Here is an 18155-nt window from a genome sequence, read left to right on the forward strand (position 1 = left end):
ATGTCCCCCAGATGTGTCCTAGAACTTGTAAATTTCTTGGTGGAAGAGCAGAGTAACATCTCACAACAAGAACTGGCAAATCTGGCTCAGTCGTTGAGGGTGAGATGCTCTTGAAGCAGCCGCTGGCCACACCAGATACTGACTGCTACTTTTGTATTAGTTCATTTTATATCTCAAGCTTTGTATGTTCATACAAATATTTACACATAAGAAAAAATATGCTGGAAAAAAGCACTGTTTTTTTGTTGCTGTTGCTGAGCAGCCTATAATGGTTGCACATTGCTAGAGCCTTTATGTAAACACTGGGTTGTTCTTTCAATCAATGACACTGACAACTCAAATATGCAAATAAGGAAAAACTGCTGGTGAATATACATTTAGCCTATGTATATAAAATTTGCCTAGAAAATAAATTCAATTTATCACAAAGCAAGCTTTGTTTTTGGTGGGGTCAAAATCAAAGTATTAAAAAATAATGTCTTTAAAGGTTACGGATATATCTTGCTGGAGATAATCTTTAAAAATAATGTGTCTATATTTTTCCAGTTGTATATGAAACATGACCAAAATAAATGATAAGCAGTTTCTGTGTGAACATGGCAAAATGAGCATCTTGTGTCAATATTAATTTTATATTTAATCATAATATTTAACAGGGTAAAATGTTTTATTATTATTATTATTATTATTATTATTATTATTAATGTATTTATTATTTTGAAAGTGTTTGCAAGCAGCAAATAAAGCATGTGTGGGTTTAAAATGTTACTGTTTTAGATGGTCTGATGGTCTTCAAATTATAATGTTATAAAATTATTTTAAATTATTATTTTTTTAATTACGTCATCGTTATTTTTTTATTGATGCACAAAGCTAATAAATCTCTGAATTCGACGATATTTTACAGCCATCTTGTAGATAAAGATGAGTTGCAGTCATACTGTGTGTGTGTGTATTGATCTTCATTGACTTAATCCAAATAATCATGTGTGATGTGTCTTCTTTGAAACACAACATTAGTCTGTTAATCATGCCTCCTGGTAGGTTTGATTTAAAGGAATAGTTCACCCATAAATGAATACCATGATTTACTCACCCTCAAGCCATCCAAAATGTATATGACTATCTTCTTTCAGACGAACACAATTGGAGTTAAATTAAAAAATATCCTGGCTCTTTAAAGCTTTACAATGGTAGTGAATGGGTAACGAGATTTTAAAGCCATAAAATCCATTCATCATAAAAAATAATCCACATTTCCAGGGGTTTAAAGGTCTTCTGAAGCGAAGCAACATTGGGTTTTTCCACAAAAAAAAAACAAAAAAAAATCAATATGGCTCCAGGGGTTTAATAAAGTTCTTCTGAAGCAAAGCAATGGGTTTTTGTAAGAAAAATATCCATCTTTAAACTTAATTAGCTATAACTAGCTTCCGGCAGATGGCCTTGTGTAGCGATTTGCGGCGGAAGAGTGCTTCCGTTTGTACGGTGCTTAAAGTAGGCTACTTGAAGTACTTGAATTTGACTTTTTGAAATTTAAGTCCTGGAAAACCCTTGAAAATAGCCATATTTATGAAGAGGTAGGCCTACTTGAAAAAGTGCTTGACTTATGATGGATGGATGCTCGTTGTCCCATTTAGCCACTTGTTAGCAACAACATTTTAAAAGACAACTAAAAGCTTTTAAAAAAGTCACAAGAGCGTATTACTGATGTATTTTATATTGTTAAATAAAACGTGAAAATATCTTGAGCTTGTTTTAGCCAAAGGCCTTATTTCAAGCATTTAACCAAAAACATATAAATAAAAAAACCATTGACTTCAAGTTGATGGAACCGAAAGTGCTAAAGTGCTGGGGTTTGGCCTACAAAAATACAGCATCCCTTCACCACTCTATACAAGAGCGCTTTAGCAGAAATGAAGCACAGAGGCTCACTCTGCTGGACACAAGATGAAGAGGGTTTTTGTGGGCCATTTGAAACAAACCACTTTGGTGCAATATGATAATTATCTTGAGAAAGTGATAAGACATTTTAAGGAGAATGTCTTTTCTGCCTATTTTTAAAATTGCTTTTTGGCAATAGTATTTAATTTAAATAGTTGAGTTTATTACGTATTAATATCATGCTAACATATGTATACACTAATATCACAGTTATCAGTGCTTTTATCTCTTCTCTGCAGGTGTTGGGCTTTGATGCTGTAAATAAACTGGAGAGTTTCCTGTCTCCTGTAAGTCGTGTGTGTGTGTGTGTGTGTGTGTGTGTGTGTTTCTGCATCCCCTCAGTCTTGATGGGTGGGGAGGAGGAGTTCATCAGCACTGACAGTTATATATATATATATATGGAGAAAATCATTAAATGCCTCCTCTGATTTGTCACTGAAGTTGTTTGATGATTTCCTCTGTTCTGTCTAATAAGGTAACAGTGAGTGTGATTGGAGGGTTTTGAACCTCTTTCTCTCTCATTAAGGGGGCTGAGAGAGGACGCCTGTACTTCTGTATCATCAGTGCGGAGAAGCTTGTACTGGATGTTGAATTAATCAAGCAGAGAGAGATGGAGAGATGCCTGACACTCATTTTACTGTCTTCAGTTATAATACTCATCACAGCTGGTAAGTACACATGAAATTAAAGAGAGTGTTCTTTTTGTTGTTGTTATTTTGTTTTTTTTATATGAAGGGCTATGTTATTTAAGATCTTAAAATTAAACTATACTGTAATGTGTTTTTTTAGATGCCCGTGTAATCGCATTGTCACAATATATTGAATGTGCTCCTGTGTTTAACAGGCAGTTTATCTCTTTCTCTTTCTCTCTCTGTCTCTCCAATTTATAAAGAGCTACAAATAAGTTTTACTTGAGTGTCTTCTTTTCATTAATTATAATATATTAATGATAACTATCAAAACAATATTAATATTTATTTATTGAAACCCTAAGAGGTCATTATTGTAGTTTTTTGTCTTGTTGTCTTGTGATCGCAATTAAAATTTTCATGTGATATCAACATTGTAAATGTTGTCTCAATCTTCTGTTATCTAAAAAAAATAAAAATAATAATAATACATTGATCACCTTTTCTCTGGTTGAAAACGATTTAATCGCCATGTGTCAAACATTATTCTATAACCATGCAGGCATCTCTGTCCCTCGAGTTGGGTGGCCGTAAAATTGATCACACATTTGGAGTTCTGATTTGATAAACATTGATTTGGAAATATTAGTGACAGACATGTTAGCTTGAGCAAGTCCCATGAACATTTTTATTAAAAAAAGAAAAAGAATCACTCATTCATAATCCAGCAGGATAAATGCTGTATAATATTGTGTCAAGAAGTTGTGATCATGACAAACAAGACAACAAAAAAAAAAATCCTAAAGGCTTTTTTATACGGTTACAATGTTAGTCTCTTAAACAATGGCAAGACCTCAGCTACAGAAGAACTAGAGGGAAAATATATATATTAAAATAATACACCAGGTTTTAAGCTCAATCAACATAATTTGTGGTATAATTCTTTACCAAAATAATACATTTCTACTAGTCCCTCCTTTAAAAAAAAGAGGTTTTCTGTAAACTTTAAAATACTCACTGTCTCAATAATATAGAAACAAGATGTAAACAAATATGCGTTAACATGATTATAGTGTGGAAAAAAATGCTTACTAACCTTTTCTGTGCAAAGTTATTTTCAGTTTTAAACTTTGTTTCCATGACAACATAATGGTATAAACCCTGTAATTGTTTTGAACTATTTACAGCTGAAAAATAATGCATTTTTTTTAATAAAAGGAGGGAATCAGCATAATTATTTTTTTGTTAATCAACATACCTTCATTTTAAATACTCAGACGTATGTGTCCCATTTTCCCAGTTGTCCCACTTAGTAATGCTGTAAATTGAACTCTCATCCCTTCATCTTTCATCTCTCATTGTTACTGCTTAATATTTAGACAGTGTGAATGTGAGGCTGGTTGGTGGTCACAGTCGCTGTGCTGGTAGAGTGGAGGTTCTTCATAGAGGTCAGTGGGGAACAGTGTGTGATCTTTTTTGGGATATGCCTGATGCTGCAGTGGTGTGTAGAGAGCTGGACTGTGGAGAACCTGTAGATGCTCTGGGTGATGCTCATTTTGGACCAGGATCAGGACCAATCTGGATGGGTTATGTCATGTGTACTGGATCAGAGACAGCACTGAAGAACTGTGGATCAAGAGGATGGGGTAGAAGCAACTGTGATCATAGTAAAGATGCTGGAGTCATTTGCTCAGGTAAAGTATTTTACATATTAAAATTCATATGCGCTTCCAGATTGGCTTCTAAATTTTAAAGAAGTTTTAAAATGTTGACTTCAATAATAAATTAATTTTATATTTATATTTGTTGTGATTTTCTTTATTTATTCATTATAAGACAAAAAAATAAAATGGCTTTGATGTACAAATGATTATCTTGAAGCCCCATAAATAAGCCATGCTTTTGTTGATCTGTGTTGTCTTATTCAGAAGTCCGGCTGGTTGGAGGTTCTCGCTGCTCTGGGAGGTTGGAGATACTTGATGATCAGTCGTGGGTTTCAGTGTGTAACGCTGCCTTTGACCAGCAGGATGCAGAGGTTGTGTGTAGAGAGCTGGACTGTGGGGCTCCTGTACAGGTGCTGGGAGAAGATGCTTTTGGCAAAGGAGACGCTCAGATGTGGACACAAGAGATTCAGTGCAGAGGAAATGAGTCTCAGATTCACCTCTGTCCAACATCACCATCACATGAAAACAACTGTTCACATGAGCACAACATTGGTTTGCTGTGTACTGGTAAGAGTTCAAAATGCAACAGAGCAGTTTTATTAAAATTTCTTGTAACATACTGTATTTCCACTCACTTTTTCTCTCACTCTCTCTATCATTTCTAGACATAATAAATGTGAGACTGGTAAATGGCAGCAGTCGCTGTGCTGGTAGAGTGGAGGTTCTTCATAGAGGTCAGTGGGGAACAGTGTGTGGTGATGGCTGGGATTTGGCTGATGCTGCAGTGGTGTGTAGAGAGCTGGACTGTGGAGAACCTGTAGATGCTCTGTATGTTGCTCATCGTGAACCAGGATCAGGGCCAATCTCGATAGAAAATGCGATGTGTACTGGATCTGAGTCCACACTTAAGAAATGTGGATTCATACAATCAAGTGTTCCTGATATGTGTCTTGATAAGAGCGCTAAAGTCGTTTGTTCAGGTAAGTTAAAAATCCTAGTTTAGTCTTTTATAACACAAAACAATTTCACCAAAGGTAGTCATTTTCTTTCTTTCTTTTACGTAACCATTTTCCACCATCTCTGTGACCTCATAACCTGTTATGGCGAGATTGTATTAATCAGCGATCTTGTTAAAAATAAACTTCAGTGGCTCATTTCTAACTCTGCATATTAATGCCATTGCCTGAAAGGATTCAGGGCAGCAGGTGTGCACAAGAACTGGTTGATTTCCCCTACATTTTACTATCTATCTATCCTAAATCCTCCTTATTTCCTCACTGTAACTGTGTGGGCCTAAACAAAAAAATAAACGTTGTTGACATGAAACTATGAGTTGTTCTGTTAATGACTGAATGTATTCATATTTAAGGCATACAGTAACCATACCAATATGCTGTTTTTGACATGAGCCATTCTTAGCTTACTTTCAGTGAAGGCGATTTTGGACTACAGTGGAAGTTTTTCTGAAGTGTATAGTGTTTTCATAAAAAATTCTTTTATTTCATAAGATTAAAGAAAATATAATTTCTTATGTGATTGGATTGATAAATGGTTTAGAATTTAAGTTTCCTAAGATGTTGTTCTTTCCTGTTGTTCTTTCAGAAGTCAGGCTGGTTGGAGGTTCTCGCTGCTCTGGGAGGTTAGAGATACTTGATGATCAGTCGTGGGTTTCAGTGTGTGACGCTGCCTTTGACCAGCAGGATGCAGAGGTTGTGTGTAGAGAGCTGGACTGTGGGGCTCCTGTACAGGTGCTGGGAGAAGATGCTTTTGGAAAAGGAGACGCTCAGATGTGGACACAAGAGATTCAGTGCAGAGGAAATGAGTCTCAGATTCACCTCTGTCCAACATCACCGTTAGATGAAAACAACTGTTCACATGAGCACAACATTGTTTTGCTGTGTACTGGTAAGAGTTCAAAATGCAACAAAGCAGATTTAATTTCATTTTATTATAACAATTTTAATTTACAATAGCCTTTTCTCTTACATTCATAGGCATAAGAAATGTGAGACTGGTAAATGGTAGCAGTCGCTGTGCTGGTAGAGTGGAGGTTCTTCATAGAGGTCAGTGGGGAACAGTGTGTGATGTTGGCTGGGATATGGCTGATGCTGCAGTGGTGTGTAGAGAGCTGGACTGTGGAGAACCTGTAGATGCTCTTGGTGATGCTCATTTTGGACCAGGATCAGGACCAATCTGGACGAATCGCAAGTTATGTACTGGATCAGAATCTACACTGAAGAACTGTGGAACAGTAAATTGGGGTTTTTATGACTGTGATCATACAAAAGATACAGGAGTAATCTGCTCAGGTAAACTGCTCCAAACCCTGCACTGTTTTTACATCAGAGATGATCCAACTGCATCAAAGAGAATGTTTACCCAAAAATCAAAATTCAGTTATCATTTACTTGCCACTTTGTTCTGTGGAGCACAAACAATACTTTTTACTTATTTTACTTGTTTTTATTATATTGAGAAGAGAGCCATGGGATATTCTTTAAAAATTCCCTTTTTGTATTCCATGAAAGAAAGAAAGTTATAGAAGTTTGGATTGAAATGAAAGTGATGAATTTAATTAATTTACTTTGACTCCTTTTCACATGAATAAGTGTTGCTTCTTAGTAGACCAATAATGACAAGAATAACACAGTTTGATAACAAACAAAAATGATAAAAAACAGTGCAATACTTAATGTTTAATGTTTCTTATCTCTTGCTACTTCAGGCCTCAGGCTTATCGGAAACTCCAGTTGCTCTGGGAGGTTAGAGATACTTGATGATCAGTCGTGGGTTTCAGTGTGTGACGCTGCCTTTGACCAGCAGGATGCAGAGGTTGTGTGTAGAGAGCTGGATTGTGGGGCTCCTGTACAGGTGCTGGGAGAAGATGCTTTTGGCAAAGGAGACGCTCAGATGTGGACACAAGAGATTCAGTGCAGAGGAAATGAGTCTCAGATTCACCTCTGTCCAACATCATCCACACTCAAACACAACTGTTCTCATGATGATGACCAGGGGCTGCTGTGTGCTAGTAGGAGTTAAAATAATATAAGAATAATATTTTTAGTTATCTTATTATTTACTAATAGTCTCTCTCTTGTCACTTAGGTAAAAAGAATGTGAGGTTGGTTGGTGGCAACAGTCGCTGTGCTGGTAGAGTGGAGGTTCTTCATAGAGGTCAGTGGGGAACAGTGTGTGGTGATTTCTGGGATATGGCTGATGCTGCAGTGGTGTGTAGAGAGCTGGACTGTGGAGAACCTGTAGATGCTCTGGGTGATGCTCATTTTGGACAAGGATCAGGACCAATCTGGATGACTGTTGTGTTATGTACTGGATCAGAGTCAACACTGAAGAACTGTGGGACATCAGGATGGAGCGTACATGCATGTACTCACAATTATGATGCCGGTGTCATCTGTTCGGGTAAATCATTTAACTGGTTGTCCATGGATATATGGAATTATTTCAGAATTATTTTTTTTCATTTGAAATACTGTGTAATAAATGTTTGGATTGCTATGGTATTATCAAACATTTATTTTTGTCTACTGTGGTTCATGTACATACAAACAGGCCATAAACCTTCCAGATTCATTAATGGATCTCACCTGTGCTCTGGGAGGTTAGAGATACTTCACGATCAGTCGTGGGTTTCAGTGTGTGACGCTGCCTTTGACCAGCAGGATGCAGAGGTTGTGTGTAGAGAGCTGGACTGTGGGGCTCCTGTACAGGTGCTGGGAGAAGATGCTTTTGGCAAAGGAGACGCTCAGATGTGGACACAAGAGATTCAGTGCAGAGGAAATGAATCTCAGATCTCATTTTGCGCAATATCATCATTACACAAACAAAGCTGCACCAGTGACAACATTGTGGGACTGATCTGTTCTGGTAAATTATCAAAATTTAGTATTGCTTTATTTATTTTGAAAAAGTCTAACTTCTTCTTTGTCAGCTGCATCATACAGTTCCTAACCTCTCTGTTTTTTATCCAGGTTACACTGATCTCAGACTGGTTAACAGCTCAGACTTTTGTTCTGGAAGAGTGGAGCTTCGGTTCCTCAATGAATGGGGAACAGTGTGTGATGCATGCTGGGATATGAGAGCTGCCAGTGTCCTCTGTAGACAGCTGAATTGTGGGATTGCTATGTCTGTTGTGGGATCAGACTGGTTTGGAGAGGGAAGTGGTGAAATCTGGGCTGATGTGTTTGATTGTGACGGGAATGAAACAAAACTCTCAGAATGTTCCGTCTCTTCATGGAGTCGAGCTGAATGTTCTCATAGACGAGATGTTGGAGTCATTTGCTCTAGTGAGTTTATATTACTGTGAGATTCACTGATATTGTGCTACTCAAATAAGTATTATACAGTACACAATATTTTTTCCTAGTACATGCACATTTCAGGTTGAATATTAATGCTTGTGTCATTTAAGTTAGTTCTAAATTAGTTTATTATGTAAAATGTAAAATTGAAATAAAGCATATATATATATATATATCAGAAGTGGCAAACTCCAGTCCTGGAGAGCTTCAGTCCTGCAGAGTTCAACTCCAACCCTGTTAAAATTCACCTGCCTGTAGCTTCCTAGTAAACCTTCAGACCTTGATTAGCTTGTTCAGGTGTGTTTAATTAGGGTTGAAGCACAGTCAGCACAGCACAACTCAGGACTGTGGCTCTCCAGGACCGACTTTCGCCACCCCTGATATATATTATGCAAATTTCATCTCTGCTCTTGCAATATTTTAGTAAAACGTCAGATCTTCTCCTCAGGTTCTTCTCTGGCTGTACATGACGGTCTGGTGCGGTTGTCTGGAGAGAGACAGTGTGAGGGGGAGCTGGAAGTTTCCATCCATCAGGTCTGGAGGAGAGTTCTGCTGGACTCCTGGAGTCTCACTGAATCCTCTGTGGTCTGCAGACAGCTGGCCTGTGGCTCTGTGCTGAACTTCTCCGGCTCCTCTTCATCCAGTCCTGAACACAGTCATGAGTGTGTGACGGGCTTCCAGTGCTCTGGGAGTGAAGCTCATCTGGGGAACTGCAGCTCTCCACAAACTCTCAACTGCAGCTCCACACAACAGCTGTCAATCACATGCCTTGGTGAGAACAACAACATCTGGGCAGATTCTTCAGTTGTTAGTGATCAATAATGTGTTTTTCTCTCTCTGAATATTAGGTCGCGGGTCCATCAGGCTGGTGGGTTCTGGGGGAGACTGTGCAGGGAGGCTGGAGGTTTTTCACAGCGGCTCATGGGGGACAGTGTGTGATGACTCCTGGGATATTAAAGATGCCCATGTGGTGTGCAGACAGCTGCAGTGTGGAGTGGCCCTCAGTAACCAGCAGGTACCAGCCTGGTTTGGTCCTGGTTCTGGACCCATATGGCTGGATGAGGTGGAGTGTGAGGGGAATGAGACGTCCCTGTGGAACTGCTCTTCTCCAGGCTGGGGGAAACATGACTGTCAACACAAGGAGGATGTAGGAGTCGTGTGCTCAGGTAAACGGTACACTAGTGTGAAAAATGTGTTATTCAGTAACATTTAAAATCAAAAAAGTTTTTTCCAGATATTTCAGTCAGTCATATGTATGTACCATTCAGTGGTAGAAATGTATTGGGGTTGGATGAAAGTTAAAGTTGATTCTCATCCTTTTGCATGTATAGAGTTTAAAGAGATCAGGTTAACTGAGGGCTGTGAAGGGAATGTGGAGGTTTTCTACAATGGATCCTGGGGTAATGTGTGCTGGAACCAGATGGACAGAGACACAGCGAGTCTGATCTGTCAAGAGCTGAACTGTGGAAGATCTGGTGTTGAATCCTCTTCTACACCAAGACTGGAATCAGCTCCTAACTGGCTGGATATAGTATCATGTCGACCACATGACTCCACACTATGGCAGTGTCCGTCTTCACCCTGGGGAGAGAATTACTGTAATAAAGATGAAGTGGTCAAGATCACCTGCTCAAGTGAGATGATATTTAAATGACCTAAGATGGTCTCAGTAGTTAGTTTTTTTAAATACAATATTTATATCTAATGTGGAGAGTAAACTCATGTTTCTGAAAAACTAAACTGAGCTGAAGTGGAATTCTTAATACGTTTAACATAGATATTATTGCTTTTATATCCTAATTTTCACTTCAGTTTTATTCATTTTCTCATGTTTTAATCTTAGTGGAGGAAAGTTCTGAGTCTCCTCGGAGTCGTCTGATATGTTCAACCTCACCATCTCCTCAACAGAGACAGTGTTCAAGTAAGTTTTTTGACAAATTTGCACAAAAAAAAAATGTTAGCCTTTTTTTTTTTATATATTATCATGTTCTCCCCGTGTCTGAGTGGGTTTCCCCCACAATCCAAAGACATGCAGCATATGAATTGTACGCAATAAATTGCCCTCAAGTGTGAGTGAGTATATTAAACCCTGTGATGGACAGGCCATCTGTCCAGGGCGTTCCCCATCTGCGGTCCGAGATGCTTGGATAGGCTCCAGCATCTCTGTGACCCTACGGATGATGAGCACTTTGAAGGATGGATGGATCAATTTCATAAATCTAATCATAGACCAGTGTGTGTTTTATTGTAAATGTTGTGCTAAAGCTGGTCATTGATGGTTGCTGTGTGTGATTTAGATCATGTTCCTCTCAGACTGAGTGGAGGTTTGGTCCGGTGCTCTGGGAGGCTGGAGGTGTATCATAACGCTGTGTGGGGTTCAGTCTGTGCTGATCTGTGGGACATCAGCGATGCTCAGGTGGTCTGCAGGCAGCTGGGTTGTGGAGCAGCACTGAGGGCTGATGGGAATTCAGTCTTTGGTGCTGGTGAAGGTGTTGTGTGGCTGAACAGAGTCGAGTGCAGAGGGAATGAGATTCACCTGTGGGACTGTCCTCTCTCCCTGAAGAACCACACTGACTGCTCCCACAAAGAGCACGCTGGACTCACCTGTGCAGGTCAGAGCAAAACACTGAGCAATAGTAGTCATTTTCTACATCATTTTAATGCTACTAATTGTGTATTTGCATTATTTTTTATCTGTCTGTGTCTGTTTTGCCAGATTTGTCAGTGTCCACTACTCCTGCCATAACAACATCAGCTTCTCCTCCAGTTTCTCAGACAGTGCGCTCAACATCAGTCACTCCTCCACAAACTCCTCCAGTGTCTCTCTCTGTGCTTGTGGTTGTACTGGGAGTTTTGCTCTTACTGCTCTTAGTGCCACTGCTTATACTGATTCAGCAGAACAGAGTGATGAGGAGAGGTAGGAGAGATCCAGAGACTGTCATATTGTATCTTATTCAGTGTGTGATCAGTCATGTGTTGTGAACTGACAGCAGGTTTGTCTGTCTACACTCACAGCTCTCTCTAAGAGGAGACACAAGACGAAGACTGAGGCCGTTTATGAGGAGATTCATCACAGACCCACTAATAGACAGAGTTTCTTCACTCAGAGGGGTGAGTAAATGTCATAGAGTCTGATTTGAGGACATCATAATCACTTTATTCATAGCGGAGAGTAGAGTTAATCACATATATCCATTTGTGGGACTTTTGTTTGTTATCTGTAAGATATACAGTGTTAGTGTTGTGATTCAAAGGAAGTGGGGATTTTGGCTGATTTACGATTGTGATTGTGTGTGTCTGATGAATCTACTTCTCCATAGTAGGAAGTGTCCTTTCAGAAGAACAGCATTCTGGGTATGAAGATGCTGATGAGCTTCTTTCAGGTTAGAGGACTCAAATATAAATCAATATAACTCAAATCTTATCTTCTACATACAGAAATGAATGAATGTTACAGTAAATTAATTAAAAACATCCAGCAGGTTACAGAGTTTAAATTATGTAAACTCTTCAGCCCATAATAATTCAGATAAGGATTTATTGAATCTCTTTTTAAAGCAAATTTTGCAGAAGGAGCCGCACCTGACTACTATAATGACATCACCACCACTGAAGGGTCAAATAAAGGTCAGTGACTTGAACTCATTTCACTAAATTAAATGAACTATTGGGCCTCTGAATAGTTAAAGCAGTTTTTATTTCCTCCTTGCTGTTAACTCATTCAGAAGAGCAGCAAATCACACTTGAGAATTATGATGATATAATCACTGTTGGCCTGAGATACAGTGATACAGGTTTATTTCTTTTTATAATTTCTACAGGTTTTATTTTATTATATTTTATTTAATAAGGGTTTAGTTAATTATACATAGGCACAGTTTCAAAATCCAAAATTTTGCACATTTAATGAATGCATTTAATTTTTCATTATTTTGTCTATTTGTCTCTTTTGACTTGCCAGAAAACTATGATGATGTCATAATTGTACAACAATTCCCCAATGATAAAGCAGGTGTGGGATTCAAATTACTCTCTTAAATTTTATGTTTTTTTGTTTGTTTGTCTTCAAATTATAGTTGCATTTAAACTTATGTAATTAATAATGGACACCTTTATACTAGAGGGTGTTCAGGAGGAGTATGATGATGTGAAGAATATCAGGGAATATATGGAGTATGATGATGTGAAGAATATCAGGGATTATATGAGTGACATGTTTGGTATGTTACTGACACCTTTTTACGTTACACTGAATTTGTTTAATTTTTATAATTGCTTTATAATATCAATTTCTGTGATTATGATTCATTTAACTTGATTGTCAATATTGATGTGTCGCATATATTGATACATTAATTTGCTCTTGTTTTCTAATAACAGACTATGATGATGTGGGGGAGGAGCCAGGAAAACAGGGAGGGATATTATAACTGAAACCACAATCACTGCATCAAATATTTTCAAAGCTTTTAAGTGCTCTGCAGTTTAAGTGTCTTACTAAATACGTTTTAACTGCTATCCACCATATGTAACCACATGTAATATTTTGCATTGAAATCTACTTAAAGGCAGGGTAGGTAGGATTTTTCAAAAAAAAAAAAACATTACAAATTTGTTTAAACTGTCTTTATATACCAATACATAATTAAAATGTAAGTACTCTGAAAAAGAGAGTATAAAAATCGAGTGTCTGTAGACCTCTCACGACTGTTGTAAACACAGCTAATTATTTCCATTCACTCCACCCCCTCCCTTCTGAGCTCCTTCCAAAGCCACGCCCCCAAAACACATGAACGCGAGACCAAACGCCAAACGCTCAGGCTCAGCTGGAAGACGCATTTATTTACCTGAGACGAGTGGAGAGGAAGGAGCGCAGTGCATGCAGTGACATCATGTCAGAATTACATGTAATAAAATACCTAACTTTATCACTATAAATATAAACAAATAAGATGGTTTTTAGTACTCACTATCAAGCTAGCATATCGATACTGGTAAAGTTTAAAATATATTTAGTTTGATTCGGTAACGAGCTATATTTATAGGTAACGAGCTATATTTATAAGGCAAAGCTAAAAACAGGTTGCATTGATACACGTTTTTCCATTACCATCAGTTAAACTGTGATGAAGGTGAATTTATTGTAAGATTAATAACATATACGGTGTTTTGCATGTAAGAGTTTCCATGATGAAAACATTGTTGACTCTGATGAGGACTAACGTTAAACTCCGGTGACAAGTACCGCATCGTCGGTTCGAGGACAGGTCCGGGGTCGAGGGCGAAGCAGAGGAGGTCGTTCAAGAGTGCGGGCAACCAGGGTCCGAGGAAGTAGTTTTTGCCTTGTTTGCCTTCGCTGACTGCATATGCAGGTGCTTTGAATTTTGAATGCTCTTTCTCTGCCATAATTTTACTCTTCGTAGGTTCCGCGCCTCTCTTGTTGCACTCCTCAAATCAAACAGGTGCGCGCGCATATGGGCGATCTTGTAGCAACAGTGGTGGTAGCCATGGTTGCGAGAGTGAGTGACAGTCGCCCAAACCAATCAATTGTTTCGTCCCGAATGGAAATAATGAGCTGTGTTTATTGCAGATTAAAAGGTCTACAGTCACTCTATTTTTATACTCTCTTTTTCAGAGCACCTACATTTTAATTATGTATTTGTATATAAAGACAGTTTAAACAAATTATAAAAGTTTTTTTATAAAAATCCTACCTACCTACCTTCCTTTAATAAATGACATTTTATCAGTGTTTAATAGGAAAAAATGCTTAGTTTAAACTTCTCTTTCCAAAAGTTTTTATATAAAACACGTTTTTGTGATCTCTTTGCAATGAAACATGTAGACATGTATAGTTGTTATGATTTCAGATGCTTCACCATTTAACTTCCACTGCTCCAGTCTCTAACATTTCACAACTTAAAATATCATATTCCTATTGAATGTAGACCCACTGGTGGTGAACATGTACAGTATATTTAGCTAAAGAACGTTGGAATGTACTTTGGGAAATACGTTTACAAACAGCAGCTGTGATCAAGGATCTTTCCGTCAAAAGAATGTAATGATTCTTTGAACTGAGCAAAAGAGCATGTTGTTCACTTTATGTCCCGCAGACATACACATCATGCATACATTTGTTCTCTTACGAGAGGTTCTCTCGTTTTGCGTAAGTTGCTTACGCTACGGGTAAAGTCATCTTTTCTCGAGATATTGAAGCCAAAAAATTATCCTTAATTTTGTATTTATTGTCAACACGTTGCAGCAGCCAGCAGACCTAGAGCGGGCTTACTAGCAAGCTCATTGGCTGCCCTGCGGCAACTGCAGCAGCCTATCGTCAAGCCCAGCGTGACGTCGCGCCCTCACGCGTCACAGCCCGCCAGAATGGGTGTGGCTTAGTGTATATAAGGACGGCTCGGAGGCTGCTTATCTGATTTTCATCTCTTCAGCGAAGCTCTTCGCATTGTTGGATCCTTCCGAGAGAAGCCGACGCCGTCGAATCAAGCGAAAAAGCCAGCTTAGGACAGTGCCTGAAGAAGCCGGACGATCTTCGCCACCTTCAGCCATCCGTGTGAGCTACGCTATCCGGCGTCATATCCTTTCTGCCTGTGTGTGCTCGCTACTGCGACACACATTTTCCTAAAAGAGCGCGAGGCATTTTACTTCACAAATGCCTCGTACTTCCTGTGGCTCTTGCCGAGCCCGCATCTGCCGGACCACGCTGCAAGAAGCATCGCTCCTAGAGGCTACCGGAGCCTGATAGGGCCTGCAAGCGCTCGCCGGAGCCTTCCCCACCAGCCTCGCTGATGACGTTTCGGGGGACGAAGCGCGAGAGGACGCCATTAACGACAGCTGTTCTCTCGTGGAGTCGGGAAGAGAAGATTGGTCTGGCTCCAACCCAGACCCCTCCCCTTCACTCCAGGAGTCCACTGGGTCCCGGGCCAGCATGGAGGCTGAGCTTATTCGCCTCCTCACCAAGGCAGTTGGTCAACTCGGCCTCGAGTGGTCCCCGCCTCAAGAGCCCGCGCCCAACAGACTCGACGGGTGTTTTCTACCTGGCCGCCGCCAAGCACCCGCGTCCAGATCAGCCCCGTTCCTGCCTGAGCTCCCCGCTGAGCTCACCAAATCGTGGCCGTGCTCCAGATCCTTCAGGCCGATCTCCTCCGTGAATGGGATGAGAAAGGCGCGGATCAGTCCATTGTTACGGATTTGAGAAGCGCGACGACAGCTGTGAGCGGGATTGTGGACCGATTCTCAAAGGTACAAAAGACCACTCAGGCTATGAAGCTCTTTTTGCCTTGATGCTCGAGCTCTACCGCAGGCCGCTCTCAGAAGCAGCCGCCTGCTCACGCTCCGGCTCAGCAGTCCTCTCAGCCGTCTCCGCAACGATGCCCAGGCTCTCGCCAGAGATTGCAATCGTCAAGCCGCCGCAGGCCGCCTCCCTCACGGGGACCCCGACCTAGGATTGCGCTGACACCTGAGCCAGCGAAGACCTCCTAGCATCTGGGAGGAAACGGTGGTTGAGTCCTGCCGCGGCCGGACCGCCATCAAAACATTTCGCTCTGACAGTTCCCTTAGCAAAGGCGACTCAAAGGCGACTTCACGGCGACCCAAAGAAATCTCATAAAGAGTACAATTTCTGGTTATCCAGCTCATGCCGTTGGTGTTTTGAGTGTAGAAAATGTGCCCGCTTCCCAGTGTTCACCCCTACACACAAGCACGGTTCCCCCGGTGTTATTCACTCATACAGAGCCCACTTGCATAAAGCTGGCGTATGCCGCTCGAGTATCAAATGTAGGAAATGTGCCCACAATACAGTGCCCACACCTACTCACTGCCCGCTCTGTCACACCCTTATCCCGGGGAACAAAAAACATAAAGCCGACACACACCGGCTATGTCATAAGACCCTTGGCTGCCCACGACGGTCAGGTATATCAATACACCGTCCTTCCGTTTGGCCTGTCCCTAGAACCTCGTACATTCACGAAGTGCATGGACGCGGCTCTCGCTCCCTTCAGAAGTCAGGGCATGCGAATACTGAATTACTTGGATGATTGGCTGATTCTAGCACAGTCAGAGACAGAGTTAATATCTCACAGAACGTGGCTTCTCAGCCACCTGGAAAGTTTGGGTCTCACGGTCAGTTGGACCAAGAGCTCATTACTGCCCAGCCAGACTACCTCTTTCTTGGGGATAGATCTGGACTCTGTGTCTATGACGGCCCGCCTGACGACGCAGCGCGCGCGCCGTGTTCGACACCTAGCCGCCTCATTCCGGACGGGCAGCCTTGTTCCCCTGAAAACTTTTCAGAGAATGCTAGGCTGCATGGCTTCAACCGCAACGGTGCTTCAGCTGGGTTTGCTATGTATGCGCCCGCTACAGCGCTGGCTGAGTGCACGAGTACCACACCGAGCTTGGGTTTCTGGCGGTCTGCATATCAGAGTGACTCAGAGCTGCGTTTCAGCTCTGGAGCCCTGGACAGCGGCCGAATGTTACCAGTCCGGAGTGACAATGGGAGCTATCTCGTACCGGAAGGTTGTCTCGACAGATGCCTCCAACCTAGGTCAGACCAGGAGAAATGCCAGCACATAAACTGTCTGGAGATGATGGTGGTCGAGAACGCGTTCAAGCACTTCCTCCCACACCTACGAGGCTACCACATGCTGGTCCGCACGGACAATATGTCAGTGGTAGCCTACGTGAACCTGAGGAGTGGTTCCGCCAGGGCATTGAGATTTCTGGATCTGACACAGCCCTGGCGGAACCACTCCTCGTTTGGGCTCAGCACTCCCTGCTCTCGCTGAGAGCCACGCATGTGCCGAGACGCCTAAACGACAGCCCAGACAGACTGTCCAGGGACAATATTCCCCCCGGAGAATGGTCCCTGCATCCTCAGACAGTCCAGCTACTGTGGCACCGCTTCGGCAAAGCGGAAGTCGACCTGTTTGCGTCAAAAGACAACGCTCATTGCCCACGGTTCTTTTCAAAGAACGAGGACGCGCTGGCTCAAGTGTGGCCCAGTTGCCTGCTGTACGCTTTTCCCCCAATATCACTGTTACCACAGGTAATCAGGAGAATCAGGGAGGCAGGCCATTCGGTGCTCCTTGTAGCCCCGCGATGGGAGAACCAAACCTGGTTCCCAGAGCTGATGCAGCTGACAGATCAAGCCCCATGGCCAATCCCGGCGAGAAGGGATCTCCTCACTCAAGCCGGCGGTTCAGTTTGGCATCCTCATCCAGAGCGCTGGTCTCTGCATGTATGGATAATCAACGGGTACCCGTTGCCCTGCCAAAAGGGGTGGTGAGCACGATCACGCAGTCTAGAGCCCCGTCCACGAGATGGCTCTACGCGTCAAAATGGTCTGTGTTTACTAACTGGTGCGCGGGAAAAGACCTTGACCCACAAACCTGCGGGGTCTTGGAGGTACTACCTTCAGGAGCTGCTGGAAAAGGGCAGGTCCCCTTCCACGCTCAAAGTTTATGTTGCGGCCATCACGGCTTTTGCAAAGTCGACGCGCGGCCAGGCAATAGGAAGGAATTAATTGGTCATCCGCTTCCTTAGGGGAGCCAGGTCCGGGGGCCATGAAAGCACATCACTTT

The 18155-nt window shown here is 41.5% G+C and overlaps 1 protein-coding gene across 1 annotated transcript; it reads left to right on the forward strand.

The window, feature by feature from the left end:
• Positions 1 to 15196, forward strand: LOC311082257 (scavenger receptor cysteine-rich type 1 protein M130-like; the record flags this gene model as incomplete). The annotated part of the gene is made up of 25 exons (XM_084112988.1): positions 1 to 99; positions 2181 to 2228; positions 2468 to 2609; positions 4070 to 4264; positions 5020 to 5214; positions 5837 to 6000; positions 6115 to 6139; positions 6229 to 6485; positions 6960 to 6996; positions 7460 to 7588; positions 7805 to 8119; positions 8224 to 8538; positions 9002 to 9364; positions 9402 to 9719; positions 9885 to 10187; positions 10397 to 10474; positions 10851 to 11165; positions 11270 to 11470; positions 11569 to 11664; positions 11877 to 11936; positions 12124 to 12180; positions 12279 to 12347; positions 12515 to 12565; positions 12675 to 12773; positions 15003 to 15196. The coding sequence occupies 25 exons, from the start codon at positions 1 to 3 to the stop codon at positions 15194 to 15196; spliced, it is 4125 nt and encodes a 1374-aa protein (XP_083969114.1).
• Between the last annotated feature and the right edge of the window lie 2959 nt (positions 15197 to 18155).

This window comes from Abramis brama, assembly GCF_963993115.1.
Source record: "Abramis brama genome assembly, chromosome: 4".
In the NCBI taxonomy this organism is placed as follows: domain Eukaryota; kingdom Metazoa; phylum Chordata; class Actinopteri; order Cypriniformes; family Leuciscidae; genus Abramis; species Abramis brama.